The 16504-nt window shown below is 40.6% G+C and overlaps 1 protein-coding gene across 1 annotated transcript in view; it reads left to right on the top strand.

The window, feature by feature from the left end:
* Nucleotides 1-16504, top strand: part of ZNF704 (zinc finger protein 704) — an 89248-nt gene that overhangs the window by 19549 nt on the left and 53195 nt on the right. The window contains exon 2 of the mRNA XM_068397309.1: nt 414-661. Coding sequence (XP_068253410.1) covers nt 414-661 — 248 coding nt within the window. The remainder of the gene's footprint in view (nt 1-413; nt 662-16504) is intronic.

Raw genomic sequence — 16504 nt, 5'->3', positions numbered from 1 at the left:
CACTTTAATTTCTTGGTGATATTTTATCTGGATAAATTCTGACTTTTTTTCCTGGAATTTTAGGAGGAGGGCAACTAGGATTTCTTTTGCATAGTTATGCAGCACAGATGTGTGTACATGAAATATATGTGCTATAAACTGTGTTTGCTGATATTCCAATTCAAATACCTTTTCGATTTAACATTAAGAGATACTGAATGCTTTATTAAATGGACAAGAATTGCTTATTTTCCTGGATGGTCTTCAACACTGTTGAGAAATTAATGGCAGTTTCAGAATTTATGAAGGGCAAAGAAATGGTATTCTGTGATTCAAAGAACTAATTAGAAGTAAATGCCTGTGGGCATTAGGTTTCCTCTACTACATTTTAGGGGAATTAGAAGAAAATTTAATAATTGCTTTCAATTTTACAGGCAGCCAGCATCAAGCGTGAAATGACCTTCCCTGCATTTCAACAGGAGGATGTAAAAAGTGACATCAGTCAAAAACTGCCAGACCAACAGTTTCTCCTGTTCACCACAAAGGAGGAAGATTTAAAAACAGCAGAGACCAAAAAGCCAAACAGAGCTCATGAGTATGAAAAGGAAAACACTCGTTCTGTTTGTCTTCTGGAACAGAAGCGCAAGGTTGTTTCTTCAAATATTGATGTGCCTCCAGCAAGGTAAGGAGAGTTGTTTTTTTTTTTGCTGTGTTTTGTTTTAAGCTTTTTCTCTTTGCTTGCCTTTTTTTTAATTTAAATGGGTTGTTAGAGGCAAGTTTGGTAAGCAGTACTATAGACTGATAAGACTGGTATTCGTGTCCAAGCAGTCCAAAGTCAATCACAACTCCACTATTTGAGAGGTTTGCTAGAAAATTGAAAAGACTAGTAGCAGAAACTGAGACCATCTGCAGTGTAGGACTGTGTATTGCTTTTGCAATGTTTTTGCTTTTAGTATGTGCTGCAGCTGAGGTACTCTCAGAAGAGGACATGTCTTAACAGGAAGAGATTGTTGACCCAGCTTCACCCCAAGAAGTAATCTTCTAAATTAGACACAGAATCATCTTACCTGCTAGCAATTTTTTTTTTTTTTTTTTTTAAATTTTTTACTGTCATACCTGCAACCACTTTATGCTTAACAGGAGTGTGCAGTGACTTATGCTGCATGTGAGGATGTAGTATCTTATGTTCTGTTATATGCCTGTATAGGTATATGGCTGGATCATAATGCAGTCTATGAAATGAATTAATAGAAAAAAGTGGTGAGGAAAGGCCAATGCAGGGAAAACAAATTTGTACAAAATGGAGATTCGGGGATTTTGGTATTGCTTTTTAATTTGTTATTTCTTGAGGATCTGTTGTGAATGCACATAAATGTTTGTGTCTTCAGCATTTGCATCTGGACAGTTACACTGTTAATTATAGGGTATTTATAGGGAATTATTTTGAGAAAAAATAATTGTTCTTTAATCTGAGACTTGATGTGTATCAGAGCAAGGCTTATTTGTCTATTTTTTTTCCTCCCTGATATTTAAGTGGAATAATAGTAAGAGAAGGAGAAGCTGATAATTTCATACTGACTAGTGATTTAAAGATAAGGGACTCAAAAATACAGAGTCTAGAACCTTGAACTTTGGGGAAGGATTTCCCTGCTTTGAGAGAGAAAGGGAATGACTCCTCTAGGACATCCTGAACATTAGCATTACTGGATATGTTTCTTTTATACTAAACAGACTCTCTTCTGTCAAAGGTGAAAAACTGACAACAAATTGCGTATTCTGTGTTGCAAGATGACAAGTGCTTTTTCTTTTTGTTTTTGTTGTTTGTGATTTCATATTGGCATCAGTCTCTCCGCAAAGATTTTTTCTTAACCTGCCTGATAAATTCACTTGCACATAATATTCAGTGAAATGCCTTCCGAGTTTATAGTGCCACTTAAAAAATTTTAGTCAAACTGGATGTTTTGTTGTTTTTTGGTTTGTTTGCTTTCTAAAAACCAACATAAACCAGCAGGTTCTGCTACATCATCCAGAACAGGATGACCGTCATTTTCCTCTGGCTCTCATAGATGACACTTGTGAAAACTGCAAAGTTCACGAGCATTTTGACAGGATTTTTTTCCCCCACATATACCTAGTAAAAAGCTATGCATGAAAAGCTTGAAAATGTTAGGATACTTACTTGAGATTTTCACCAGTAATCAACCCTGTAATGGCTGAGTGCCCTTCTCTCATTCATGCTTATGTGTCTTAAAGCAAAAAATCATCAGAAAATTCAGGTCAGCAGGGACCTCAGGAAGTCATCTAGTCCAACCTCTTGCTCAAACGGTATGTTAGCATTTCCATTTTACAATTCAGGCAGCCAAGGTACAGGATTTAAGTGCCTTTTTTTGTGGCTTCTTGTGGATAATCCACCTGAAGAAGGAGTTGAGCTCCCCTTTTCTGTAACTGCAAGATCATCCCTCCTTGGAGGGATGGACATTTTTTTCCCAACAAGGTGGAAAAGAGAATGAATAAACATCTTTAATGCCTTCTTAATTGTGACACCAGTTGTGAGCACAAGATACGTAAGATGGTAGGAGATACGTTCATTTGCAAAAGCGTCTTCTAAAATTGTTCATTGTTCCTGTATTTTGTTGTGAACAGGTAAATGATCATACTATGTTGTTGCATGTTTGCAGACCTGCAGGTTGAGCTGCTGCATTAGCAGAATTAGAGAATGAAGTAGACAATAAACCTAGAGTCTAAATTTGATAGTATGATAAACATCTTTGTCACTATTGCTACAATTCTGAGGACAAGTTTGTTTCCCCTTTAATGTGAGATGATTTGTTGGGCCATTTGTCCACATGGGACAGGAAGAGTGCTAAAACGTTTGCTTGGACATCTTGCTAAATATTTGTTGTTGTAGTGATGGGAATGCCCAGTCTCTCTTCCTCTTCTGCACAGTTTGATCTCTTAACTCATGATCTCTGAGAAGTGAGAGTCCAGGCATTTGACGTTCTCCTGCCTCTTTATAAGCCCCTTCCAGTCTTCTGTCTAAGACTGTGCTGATGGAGTTATGTGTTCCCCAGAGGGGAATTCCTCCTTTGTTCTTCTCCTGGCAGGGCTTGTTGGGTGGACTGTCCTCTCCTCTGATGAGAACATCCATCTGCCTTTGCAGCTTGCTGATTGCCTTCACAGATTATTTGTCGTATCCGGTTGTGGAAGGTCATCTTGAATTAATCAGATGTTTACAAAAGCGTGGGAGAAATAAGGAGTTTAATATGATCTTCAGTTTCTTATTGCTACATACGCCCTCTTTACAAAAAACTTTCAGCTGTTGTTTTGAAGTAGAAAAATGCTATGGAAATGAAGCTTGCTATTTATTTTGTTTTAAAACCTTACTGGAGCTTCAGATGCCAAGGTAAAGGGTAACATTAAATTTTGCAGTATCCCACTAAACCTGGGAGAATGTATAAGTGATTTTGAGAAGTTTATCATACTGCAGAATCCTTGATAATAAGGGCATATGAGTATCTCCATAAAAGCTCTGAAAAAGTGTTTGCAAAAGAGCTGGTAACATGGATAAATATACTTCACTTTGACCACAAAATGAAACCAAGCCCATCCCATCCTACCTGTTTTTAAGGATCTCAGTGAATAAGAATGAAAATCTTTGTGAGGCACTGTATCCAAAATAATTAACAGTTCAGAAAACACCGGCATAATAATTGTTGCTTCTGAGGCATTCAGCTGCAGGGCTTTTGTTATTGCTTATAGACTCTGAAATTTTAGAAATGCGAAAATATCTTAACTGAGTCAATCCCTGGTGTTTTGGGTGATTGGTTCTCAGGTGCGCTGAAATTATAGTAGATGGAACTATAGAGCAGGGACAGGCTGGTGACCATCTCACGTGCACATGCAGGAAAACAGGAAACTAATGGAAATCACAGACACTTCAGAATTTTTTGTTTGTTAATGAAATCTGGAAAGAAGAGGTAGATCTAATTAATTAATACAACAACAAAAGAACCTGAACCCACACCTTCCACGCTCCAGGCAAGTGCGTAACTGTTGGGCTAATTAGATTTAATTAATAGCCCAACAGGTATGCACTTGCCTGGAGCGTGGAAGGTGTGGGTTCAGGTTCTTTTGTGGTTGTATTTGGAGCAAGGACCTAAACCGGGATCTCTGGTGTACAACAGAGGTGTCTTAACCATCAAAGTCCTGGCATGTTGAAGGTGCTTCATAGCGCAGCTCTTTAAAGTAAAAGTGTCAGGCTAAACGTAGCAGACCTGAAATAAATATTTTATTGCATGGAGGAGAATTTTAGTATTGAAATTACGTTAAATTTTAAAATTAATTGTTTACATATTCTATTTCATCTGGCAAAGATACTGCAGACCTTTCTCTCTCTGTTATGTGTTGTACTGGAATAGTCTTTTGGGTTAAAATAGGAGGAGACCATGACTTTTTCTTACTGATTTTTATGTTCTGGAGTGCAAAAATGAAATGAGAGGTTAACAGCACTAAGTCTGTTTTCAGATTTCTTCATTTGATCATTTTGAATAAAATTTATATGAGTTAAATAGCTTACCTATTGCTGCAACTCGGATGAGCATGAATGAAGCTGTTCAGCTTGACTAGATTAATTATTTAATATAATAAGGAAATTTGAATTCCGTACTTTCCCTTTAAAGTTTAAATTTATTGGTGTTGGGTTCCGGATTTAGGTCCGCCTCCAGAGCAAATTTAGAAATAAAATGCAGACAGCCCCCCCCCCCCATTGTGCCTGGTCCAATGCAGACAGCCCGCGCGCAGGGCCCGCCAAAATATAAATAATTCCAGTGCAGCCCACGTGCAGCGTGCCTGGTTCAATGCAGACAGCCCGCGTGCGCCGAGCCCGCCAAAATATCACCCGGTATGCTTAACCTGCCTGCAGGTAAAGCACCCCCAAAAATCCTGACCCGAAATAAAATAGATTCGCGATCCTTGAGTTCGGACGAAGCACAACCGAGGCACGGTATCAACAAACTTAACTCTGACTTTATTAAGTCCAACAATGAGGCAACTCAATGTTCAAGGAAGAGAAAGAGAGAAGTAAAAGAAAGAGAGAAACAGAGAAAACAGTTGAGAGAGAAAGAATATTCACCACCCTGAGATCCAGCGGCGTCCTGCGGGAAATCCTTTGTTGCTAGTTGGAAGATGGCGGTGAGGGTCCCGCGTGGTCGAGCGATCCAGCCTCTTTTATAGAGTTTTTCGGCAGAGTCATGTGACTTGGAGCCGTCAGTCAACAGTTCGCACCAATCACAGGTCCGAAGGCGGGACATGTCCGGTTCCTGCGCCGTAGGATTGGCCCCTTGCCAGGCGGTTGCCGGAGACACACATCCGGAGGCCGGTGGAGGGGGGGCGCCTAGCTTATTGCATCATCGAGCGTTGCCAAGATGAGGCATTCCAGGCAGTCCCCACAAGATGTTGCCCGAGCACATGGTATACGATTTCTGAGACAATGCCCAAAAGGAAGGGGACAGATCCCCACAATTGGTAGTTTTGATGCATAAAGGACTGCTCTCTTGGAGAAAGGGGTCTGACCACTCGACTATAAACTGCAGTTATCTCTGAGAATTGAGATGTTATCTGTACGATAGAGGAGACTGTGCTTTAGATTGACCTCCAGTTCAAACATGAGTGATCAAGCACTGCCCAGATCCCTAGGACCTGAGTTGTGAAAGGTCATTTTCTAAAAAGAGAATGGTGTCACTGAGGGACTAATCACCTTGTCTTGTGGGCAGAAGCAAGCACAGGTCTACTAGTGTTTCAGGCAGCTACATCTGTCCGATGTAATCAAAGATGATGTCCCCAGTAGGCAGCGGTGTGGAAGTTAACAGAGCCTTTTTGCTCGTTTCTGTATTTTCATCAGTTACTTACCATAACGCACGCTTACTCCCAAAGCAAGTCAACAAGACAAGAAAAAGCCTGGGCTGCTGCTGTGGTGGGTGTGAGAGCGTGAGCCATGATGTAGGGATCCAGTGCAGGTCAGGCACACAGGGAACGGCTTCTGCCTCTTGGAGAATGAGGATGGAAGGGTGGGTGATGGAGAGCAAGGGATGATGTTTCCTTTTTTTGAGTAAAATATGGTGAAGGGGTTAAAGGTCCTTTTAGACAGAAGTGTTTTGACCAGCTGTAGCTGGAAACCCTTCAAAACTTATATGCATTAGTGTCAGAAGTGGTGTCCTTTCTGGTGTCCCAGAAGGGAGTAACTGGAAACATCCAAAAGGTTAAGAGAATTAAAGAGGAAACTAGGCAGGCATCGCTTCTACCCCTCTGATGGGTGGGAGTGTTTGAATATTTTTGCTTTTGTTAACCTTTTGCTAGATGACCTCAAAATAGTGAAATTTATATTATCCCCTTGTCACATCGTTCTCCTTTTCCCCAGTAATCCTGTACCCTACCTTCTCTGAAAAAAAGAAAGAAATATAAACTTTCTAACTGCCTAAATTTTTGTACATTAAGTGTGTGCTCTTAAAGGACGAGCCAAAGCTAAACCTCAGCTGCTTAAGCACTTCCTATAGTGTGAAAATACCTATTGTGCAATAAAACCTTCTAGTTCCTGTGCTCTTCTACTTCACTGCTATTAAGCAGTGACATTTGCCATGACAATAATGTGTTGGATTTTGCTATTTTCTGTTTCTTTTCTGCAAAAAAAGAGTTGTCCAAATACTGCAAAATTAATTTTTATTCATGTACCTGTACTTTATCTGTTAATTAGTTTATAATTTAATGAAAGAATATGTGAAACAATTGAAAGAAAGTGAATGAAACATCTCTAGGAGTTCTCTCCCCTGTTGCCTCTTTAGGTCCTTCTAGAATAGCTACAGAAAACTGGGGCAAAATGAATTGCAGCTGTGTTTTCTGACCATCATGATGAAGAAACAGTATAGGTAGTGCTGCATTTTCATCCGTAAATGATTTTCTTGCCTGGTCTCTCCAGGAACGCAGCTCTGGGCAGCCTTCTGATTAGAGTGTGTTGTTGATCCGTAAGGCCTGCTGGGCATGATTGATTATGCACCGTGCATTTCAATGGCAACATTTGCATATTTTCATAGCCAAAACTCTCCAGGAGCCTGACTTCAAGATCAAAAGCAGTATCTGCTTAACTACGATATCCTCAGTAGGAGGACTTCCCAATCTACTCGAAGAGGGAAGAACTGGATGATCGAGTTGTGCTTTTGTGTTTATCCAGAGATGATGTTTATTCAGAGATTGTCTTCTCTGATGCTTCTCCATCTGTTTTAGAAGGCTCCTCAGTTCTCCTTGGGGGAGCTCCTTTCCTGTATGCCTCACAATTTCAGCAGAGTGGATTGATGGGGCAGCTTCAGAGGGCATCAAGTATTTGTTCGCTGCTGAGGCTTTTCAGTCAAATGCGTGAAAACAAAAGGCCAAGAAACCAGGTTGTGCTTCAGATTTACTGACTGTAGCTTTGCGAGCTTCTGAGCTCTCTAGCTTTCCTTCTAGCCCAAAAGCACTTCATTGAGTTGTGAGGTTTTCTCCAAGTTTTTTCACCACCCTGTAGGTTGAGTGCTCCTTTTTCTTAAGTTTTATTTTCTGTACATCCAAGGTAGTTAGAAACTTTGAAAACGGTTGTTTTCCATGTAGTGAGAATTACTCCCAGAGTCTTTCCCATATTTCAGGGCTTCTGTAAAAATGTTGGTAGTTGGCAATGCCATGCATTTAAAAGCAGTTTCTCCAAATATCCACACCAGCTAATTATTGAAGTAGTAAATTGTTGCTTTGTTTGACTAGACTTCTTTAAGTTAAATCAGTGTGCAGCTTGATTGGATTTCACCCAAGCAGTCATTAGAGCTTGATTATGTTTAATATTGATGGTAAACTGCTCGTCATGGTCTGCTGCTAAAAGGTGTGGTGCTTTCTAGGATCTGACTGCTAATGGGAAAAAGAGGCTTATCCAAAGAGCAATCAGAGAATCTGTCTGTTAGCACATTTTGAAGTAAAAAACTATATGTTTCTTGATGCTGTTTTCTAATACTAAGTTTTCTTTGCATTCTAGGAGGACTGTATATGTGCTTTAAGCTCTAGATGCCTCTGATCTGCCCGCAGCATGCAAAAGCAGTGTAGTAGAAGCTTCTTTGAAAAGTGTAGATTAAATTGCAAATAACAACTCTGCAGGTAGCTACTGCAGAGCTAAACCAGACCTCCAAAAGTCACCTTGCTCATTTAACTGGAATGTCATTTTCCAGATTACTTGCCTGGGTGTGCGTAGTGTTTGTTGCCATGATAGCTGAACCAGCTTCTCACGATGCTGAGACAGATGTCAGCATTTGTGACAGCTTGCAGACTGTTGGAAACTCACCTTTCAAGTGGTGAGATGGATCAAGTCTACAGAGTGCTGGGGAACAGAGGACACACTCGGTAGGACTGTCCCATTCAAGGAGTGGCTGAACATAGGGATGGTTGAGCTTGTTATAAAGAAGATTGGATTTCATAGCTGGGTGGTACAGACTTGGGCATTAACATTCAGAAGTCCCCACTGCCAACGAGCCACAGCAATATGTTGGATAGGATCATTTGAAGAAGAAGGTGTAACATCCCCTGCTGTAGAAAAATTTACTCAGAATATGCATAATATATCTTTATTTTTCAGTGGACTTCTGTCAGTTCCCCCGTTTCTCTCTATGTTGCACTGTGTGCATATCTGAGAGTTTTGCGGTATCTCGTACTTAACTGTATTACTGACATCCCCACAACCATCATGTTCAATCAGTTGCAACTTGTAGTGGAACCGGTTATGTGACTAACACAATTTATTCTTTCATCACCAGTCTTAGATGCACTGGCTGGCCTCTCTAGCAGGAGTTTGCCAACACAATATTCTTGTTAAAGTGTGAATTTTGGGTGAGTTAACATTACTCTTGAGGTATTTTTTCCCAGTACTGTTCAAATCAGAGGAAATATTAATCTCATGAATAAAGCAAAGTGCTTTTTCTGTTCTTTACTCATAATGTTTTGCATTTGATAGTGATTTTCACACAATTTGGTATAATGGCAGCTACATGTGGTTGCGGTCTTTGAGCCTGATTTATTATACTTGATCCCGTGAGAGCAGGATATGATTTAAGAGTGTTGGACCTAGCGAGAATATGGATGAAGCTTACTTCTCATGAATAAGTGGCTTTCTGTTTGGTTGGGCTTTTTGTAGTGACTGGTCATCACATGAACCTCTTAGTTCCTTGTTCCTCAGTTTCCATAATTTTCAGCTTTCACCCTGTCTTCTGATGCATGCAGTAGTATTAGGAGAGGGAACTCTAACACCAGCTGGTGACTTCAGCCATCTGGATTTTTAACCAATATTATTGTCCAGTTTTTTACCTGTGGACTTGCAATGTCATTCCCAGGGAATGAAATTCCTGTGAAAAATAAAAGCATGAGAATTTGATTGTGCAGTTAAATGTGGTAATGCTAAGTTGTCCTACTGCCTAACATTGGAGTCTGTATTGTTTTAGGTAATTATTATTTTCAAAAGAAGATTTTGCTGGTGCATATATACAAATATCATAGAATCATAGAATGGTTTGGGTTGGAAGGGACGTTAAAGATCATCCAGTTCCAAACCCCCTGCCATGGGCAGGGACACCTTTCCACTAGACCAGGTTGCTCAAAGCCTCATCCAACCTGGCCTTAGACACTGCCAGGGAGGGGGCATCCACAACTTCTCTGGGCAACCTGTTCCAGTGTCTCACCACCCTCACAGGAAAGAATTTCTTCCTAATATCTAATCTAAATCTCCCCTCTTTCAGTTTAAAACCATTCCCCCTCATCCTGTCACTACATGCCCTTGTAAAAAGCCCCTCTCCCACTTTCCTGTAGGCCCCCTTCAGGTACTGGAAGGCTGCTCGAAGGTCTCCCCGGAACCTTCTCTTCTCCAGGCTGAAGAGCCCCAGCTCTCTCAGCCTGTCTTCATAGGAGAGGTGCTCCAGCCCTCTCATCATCTTCGTGGCCCTCCTCTGGACTCATTCCAACAGCTCCACGTCCTTCTTATGTTGGGGCCCCCAGAGCTGGATTCAGTACTCCAGGTGGGGTCTCATGAGAGCGGAGTAGAGGGGCAGAATCACCTCCCTCGACCTGCTGGCCACGCTGCTTTTGATGCAGCCCAGGATATGGTTGGCTTTCTGGGCTGCAAGTGCACATTGCCGGCTCATGTTGAGCTTCTCATCAACCATCACCCCCAAGTCCTTCTCCTCAGGGTTGCTCTCAATCCATTCTCTGCCCAGCCTGTATTTGTGCTTGGGCTTGCCCTGACCCATGTGCAGGACCTTGCATTTAGCCTTGTTGAACTTCGTGCAGTTTCACAGGCCCAGCTCTCAAGCCTGTCAAGGTCCCTCTGGATGGCATCCCTTCCCTCCAGCATGTTGACCACACCACACAGCTTGGTGTCGTCAGCAAACTTGCTGAGGGTGCACTCAATCCCACTGTCCGTGTCGCCGGCAAAGATGTTAAACAGGACTGGTCCCAATACTGACCCCTGAGGAATGCCACTCGTCACTGGTCTCCACTTGGACATCGAGCTGTTGACCACAACTCTTTGAGTGTGACCATCTAGCCAATTCCTTATCCACGGAGTGGTCCATCCGTCAAGTCCATGTCTCTCCAATTTAGAGACAAGGATGTCATGTGGGACGGTGTCAAATGCTTTGCACAAGTCCACGTAGATGACATCAGTCGCTCTTTTCTTATCCACCAGTGCTGTAACCCCATTGTAGAAGTCCACCACATTTGTCAGGCATGATTTGCCCTTAGTGAAGCCATGTTAACTGTCACCAGTCACCTCCTTATTTTCCATATATATTCACATACATATGTATATACACACATTTAAATAAATTTGCTCTTTCTCTAGAAAATCCTGTATTCAAAGCACTGCTGAGAAAGATTTATCTTCATCTATAGAAGTATAACTGCTTCTCTTTAAAATCTTCCACTGGTAGCCAAGACAAAAGGCTAAATAATTTTATCAGTGTGATGGAAGTTGCCAATGGACAGTGATCTCATTACCAAGCAAATTTCAATGGATTCCTCTAATGTGGCACAGAGGAAAAATGTGTCCTTAATCGGCAGTGACCATTAGGCACTGGTTCTTGAAGAGCTGCATTCAGTCAGCATTGCTGCTTTATCTGTTAGCCATTGCTGTGAATGCACGGCTTGTTCTCAGCTCTTCAGTTCCCTTAAAAAATGGAGTGTAATTTCAAAACACTCTTCAACAGCAGGCAATATTCAATAAGAGTAATTTCTTTGTGGTTTGTGTTAGCTGCGGCACAAAAAAACATTCCTCTTGAAATGCCATCTGTGCTGAGAAAAAGAAAGAAGTCAATGGGTACATGGTTTATAACTTGTGTATCTGTGAGACGTGCGAGAATGGGTTACCGTGTATGTGGTTACGTAGATTACATACATCATAGCTATGTTCATAGCTATAATTTTATTTAAATTCTATAAAGTCAAAATATTCTAGTTTATGCAGTGGTATTTGACATTGTATCGTTGAGGTCAGGAAAGACATGAAGCCTGCCTTTCTGAGGGAAGTTGTATCACTGATTGTTATTTGTAAATAATTTTAGAAATTTCTGTCTTAGCTCCTTTAACGTAATCTCCATGAAAACAGTAGAAAGTGTCACTTCTCTCCATTTATAGTAATGTGCTTGCATTATGTGTACAAGGGTTGTTCAGTGTTTTGTTTGTATCCCTGAGACAACTACGCTACAATGAAACTCATCTAACTGGGTTGATTTCATGTGGTACGTAAAGCTTATAATTGGTTTGTATAGATGAAAGGCTATATTTAAGGTGCTTTTAATGAATTTTTCTAAGAAAGATTTTCTAATCTCTGTTGTATGATGGTTTATATGCATCAGATACCTGTTTTGCCTATTACTGCTTCAATTTTTGTGACAACAGGAGTATTGTCAAAGGATGGAGCGCTTAATCCCTTTGTAATATCAATGTCTAGATTAGGATATGTACATAAATTAGATTTTTCTAATGGGTTATTTTTATTTGAAGCAGAACTGCATCATCTTGTGGTTTTAGTAATCTGCATGGTTTAATATAAGCTCCAACTCCTTTTACTCCCTGATCATTTTGGGATAACGGTGGAACAGAAGTGTTGCTAGATACACAAGGTCTGCATGAAGCAGCTACGATATTTGGTAAGTTGCTAGTCTTTCCAAATAAAATATCCTTTGACTTTGTTACCGAAGCAGCACTCGATGGCGTTGTATTGCACGAGACGTGTCCTGCACATGGCCTGCAGTGTGGCTTTGTTCCCTCGGGAAAGCCTAGTTCCATACCCAGCTGAATGGTTGCTTTTTGGGAGCTTACAAGAGTTAACCTGTTGGGTTCAGTGTATTTTTAATACATACTGAGTGAGTAGTTCACAGTTTTCTCGAGCCAACAATAAAAAATAGTCTTTGTTCAAGTACGCTAGTCAAGCTCACTAAGGAGTTTTATGATTTTGCATGGGTCTGTATTTTAAATTTTGCTACAGAAATTCCCGCAGGTGATCTGATACTGTGTCTGCCGAGTAACCTCGGGCCGTCTGTGCTTGGTACCCAGTGAACAGAACAGAGGTAGTAGCATTTTTAGTGGTCCAGGAGGAAGCTGTGTGTGAAACATGCACTTCTGCTATTAGTGATCCCAGCAGAGAAAGTACATCCCGAAGTACCTTCCTCTTCCATCCACAGAGTAAAAAATGAAATGAGACATTTTGCTAAAAACACTTAACGTTCCCAAACAAATGTGTATTTATACTTTGTATAGAAGCAACATTTAGAAACATAATTTCGTTCTCATTTTGGCATAAAAATTCACTGTTAGTGGCTGTGTATGTGAAATGGCTTGTTTGATAACCACATCTTCCAAATAGCCTCCTTGGGGAACTGAGGGAAAAAGTGTGGAATAATATTGCCAGAATACAGCAGCAGAGTGTTTCTTTTCTTTAATTATATGTTATACTAAATTCTAGGTATCTGGGGGTTGTCCTTGATTCTCTGCAGGAGTATACCAGAAGCCCACATGTGGCTGGACAACTGAACTGTGTTGTCCTGTGGAAATAGTTGTCCTCTGCAGTGTCAGCATTGGCATACTGCTTTGAGGCTGCTACTGTGTTGGCACATAGATGTTTTTAGTAATAGCAATATTCCAGATGATAAATGGAGTCAATAGCAAACTGATGCTTTTAATAAGTTATTCTTCTGTTGTAATACTCTTGCTCCTCATTTGATTTGGTTTGTTACCCAAAACTTAATGTCCTGGCCATTTCTTTGAGTAGGGACAGAGGGTGATACTTCCAACAGCAGCAGAGGTACTGTCATTGTGGTCAGCTTTGCAATGAAGTTAAAGCCTGTGTTTAGGTAATGCCTTCCTCAGGAAAGCCCCCGTTAAAATACTTTGTAGTCTTTCACTTAATTTTGTATATGAAGAATATTCTTCATCCCATACTGTGCTCCCAAACTTAAGCTCCCTGTTGCATCTGTCTGCTTTCCCCATTTATCTTAATTTGGATCATTGCTTTTATTTTCACCGTGAATGTCCAAGTTGTTCCTCCCCTGAAGCTGAGACAGGTAGTGAAGTAAGATTTAAAAAAAAAGGGATTTAGGACTTTCCGATACACACATGGTGCCACGTACTGCGTGGAGTGGGAAGCACTGTGTGCCTGATGGGTTGGTGCGAGGCAATTCCTCACCTGGCTGGGCGTGGAGGTAAAAGGTGCCAAAGAGGATGTGCTGGGCCTATTTTGATATTTCTTTCTCATGAAAAGTGTCTGTGAAAAAAGCTTTGATGCCGCTTCCTGATATATCTGTGCCGATAATTTAGAAAGAATATTTTGGCTGTTTTTTCCTAGCTTGTTAACTCCTGAGAACTGCATCCTGAAGTTCTGGATCTTTGTTTTGTTAATGTTCTCTTGGATTAAATGATTTGGCCTTCCCTCTTCCCTCTCCTCTCCTCTCTCCTCTAAATCGGCAGTAGCGGGGATATTAGTATGGGGCATGCTCATGCTACCTCTTGCTTCTCGATGTTGCTTAGTTTATTTTACATAATGGTGGTTGCTTTTATAGGGTTCACCAAGCCCTTGGCTCCAAGATTACAGATGTGTAATTCTCATAGTAAGTGCAGAGTAGCTATTAACTACTATTTTTATGTGTATACATACATACATATATATGTATATATATATATATATATATATAAAATCAGAGCATAAGCACGTGTGTGTGTGACATAATTGTGTACTCATCTCTGGCATCCTGAGAAATACCTTGCTGATATTTAACCTTTCTAAACTAGTGTTTCTACTTCTGGTACCCAGCTAGAGTACTTTTAGATCACAGGAATAATAATAACAGCGATAGTAAAAATCTTATCGATGTTGAAAGCCCTTTAAAACATGTCAATAAAAAGGCTTGTGGTTACATTTATTTATATTTTGTGGTGTATATTTTATGATTATGTTGACAGAAGTTCAAAGTATTACAGAGGAAGATACATTACTCTCTCTTGCTAATCTCTGAAGCAAATATATGCAGGAGAATGCAGCAATTTTGTAATTTTATTATGTTTTGGTCTGAGTAAGAAGCTTGGAGAGAAAAATCTACGTTGAATGTGTAATACGGATCTTACCAAAATAAACTAGATATATACTACACTTTAAATAATTAACATTAAAGCAGTACAAAATCAAGGTTTCACATCTGAAAATAAGACATAATGTGTAACATTAATAATATGGCTTGTATTCGTCCTACAGATAGAAGCTTTGAATTATGTTATGCAGCAAATGTTCTTAGTTATCTTTGTTTTTTTTTTTCTTTTTTCTTGGGTTATTTTTTTTTTTTTGGCAACCTGTTGTACAGACATCCAAACTGTTCACAATATTAATTGAGTTGCTTGTCATTATTATGGCAGAGGAATTAGAGAGGCAGCATATCTGCGGTGGGGAGCTGGATTTACGAGCCAGGGAAAAATGTAGTTGCTGTGAAAGAAGCTGTGAGGGGTCAGTAGATGTCCTACGTACCAGCGCTGCCCAGCACGGCAGAGGCTTCCTTCTGTGCGACAAGGATTGAGGTCTCAGCAGGTGCCGCCCCTCAACACAACACCATGATTGCAGCTGAGGTTCACAGCAGTAGATGCTGTCCTCATTTCACCCGTGAAATCGCCCCAAGATGGAGGGGACCGCTCGGGTACAGCTGAGGAGGCCCTGGCTCCCAGGTAGATTTTGTTGTATGTGTCTGGTAAAATACAACCCTCATAAACGAGCTCAAATTCATCACAGTCCTTCAGTGCCGTCTGTGCCTTTTAAAGTACTGTTGACTCTACTGTGATTTGCCTCTCTGTGGTCCTAGCAGTATGGCTTATTTACCTGCTATCAAATGTATCAAAAAACAGGAAATACAGAAGATAAAATCTTCAGTCAGACTTCAAAACTGAAAACAACCTATCCTTCTGTCCGTCCCTACATCGAGGGGCAAATATTAAGCCATTCTATGTGTTTCTGCTTTTCTTACCTACTTTTTAAAATTAAAACTTGTCCAAGCTAAGTGTATCCCTTGATGTTACGGGAACTTAACAAAGCATCTGGCCTAGATTGCCCTTCTGCTTTGTACAATCTCCTGTTGACTCACTGTGCTCTACAGCCTCCCACCTACCTATCTATTGCTGTGTATTCTCTTCTTCCCACTTGTTCTCCCTGTGCTGTTCCTTCTGTGGGCATGCCTCTGCTCCAGCCATCCCTTAAAAACACCAGCGACTCTCCAAACCTCACCTTCTTTCAAATTCTTTACATTTTTTCACAGTTGGACTTCTAAAACCTTCCCTTGACTTCCAATGAGAAATGTATTTTTCTTCCTCTCCAAAAAATGTACTTCCAAATGCTCTGAAATGACTCTCTCCTCGTGCTTCTGTGATGTATTCTGTAAACAATGTTTGGGATAGATTGTATTGTCCTGAATTAAGGAATTACACGGTTAAAAGCTCCTGTTTTGTATTGTGCGCTGAGAGTATTTGTGTGCTTGGAAGATATCCAGACCACCTTTGCCTGCCCTACCGCATTGGGAAGGAAGGCTCCTGAGAGCAGTGCAAGCTTGTGGAGGGAAGGAAGTAGCTGGGAGAAAGCAAATCTGGCTAACTAAATACGTGAACCCAATTGTCGTTTTTTCATTACTATTTTTGTCAAGTTACCGACATCTGTTATATCAGCTGATTATATCCAATTTTTGTTTGGGGGAGGGAAGAGTGAACAACAGACTGAAGTTCAAAATCTGCTTTGCTTGGTGGTATCTTCATTTCTGTGATCTAGCCAAAAGTAACAAACTTTCATGAGCGAGGGCAGATGTGTATACATGCTAGGATATGTTTCTATACAACACTAAATCACCAACAGGATAATTAAAATTTGCTGAGTAACACCTGTGGTGAGGCCACAAACAACAGGCACATTATTTTCTTTATATAAGCAGTGACGGACAAATTGTTAACC

The sequence above is a fragment of the Nyctibius grandis genome, chromosome 3 (genome assembly GCF_013368605.1).
Source record: "Nyctibius grandis isolate bNycGra1 chromosome 3, bNycGra1.pri, whole genome shotgun sequence".
NCBI classification, from domain to species: Eukaryota; Metazoa; Chordata; class Aves; order Nyctibiiformes; family Nyctibiidae; genus Nyctibius; species Nyctibius grandis.
Note: the sequence above shows the minus strand (reverse complement) of the source record. Positions and strands in the feature narration are given on the sequence as shown.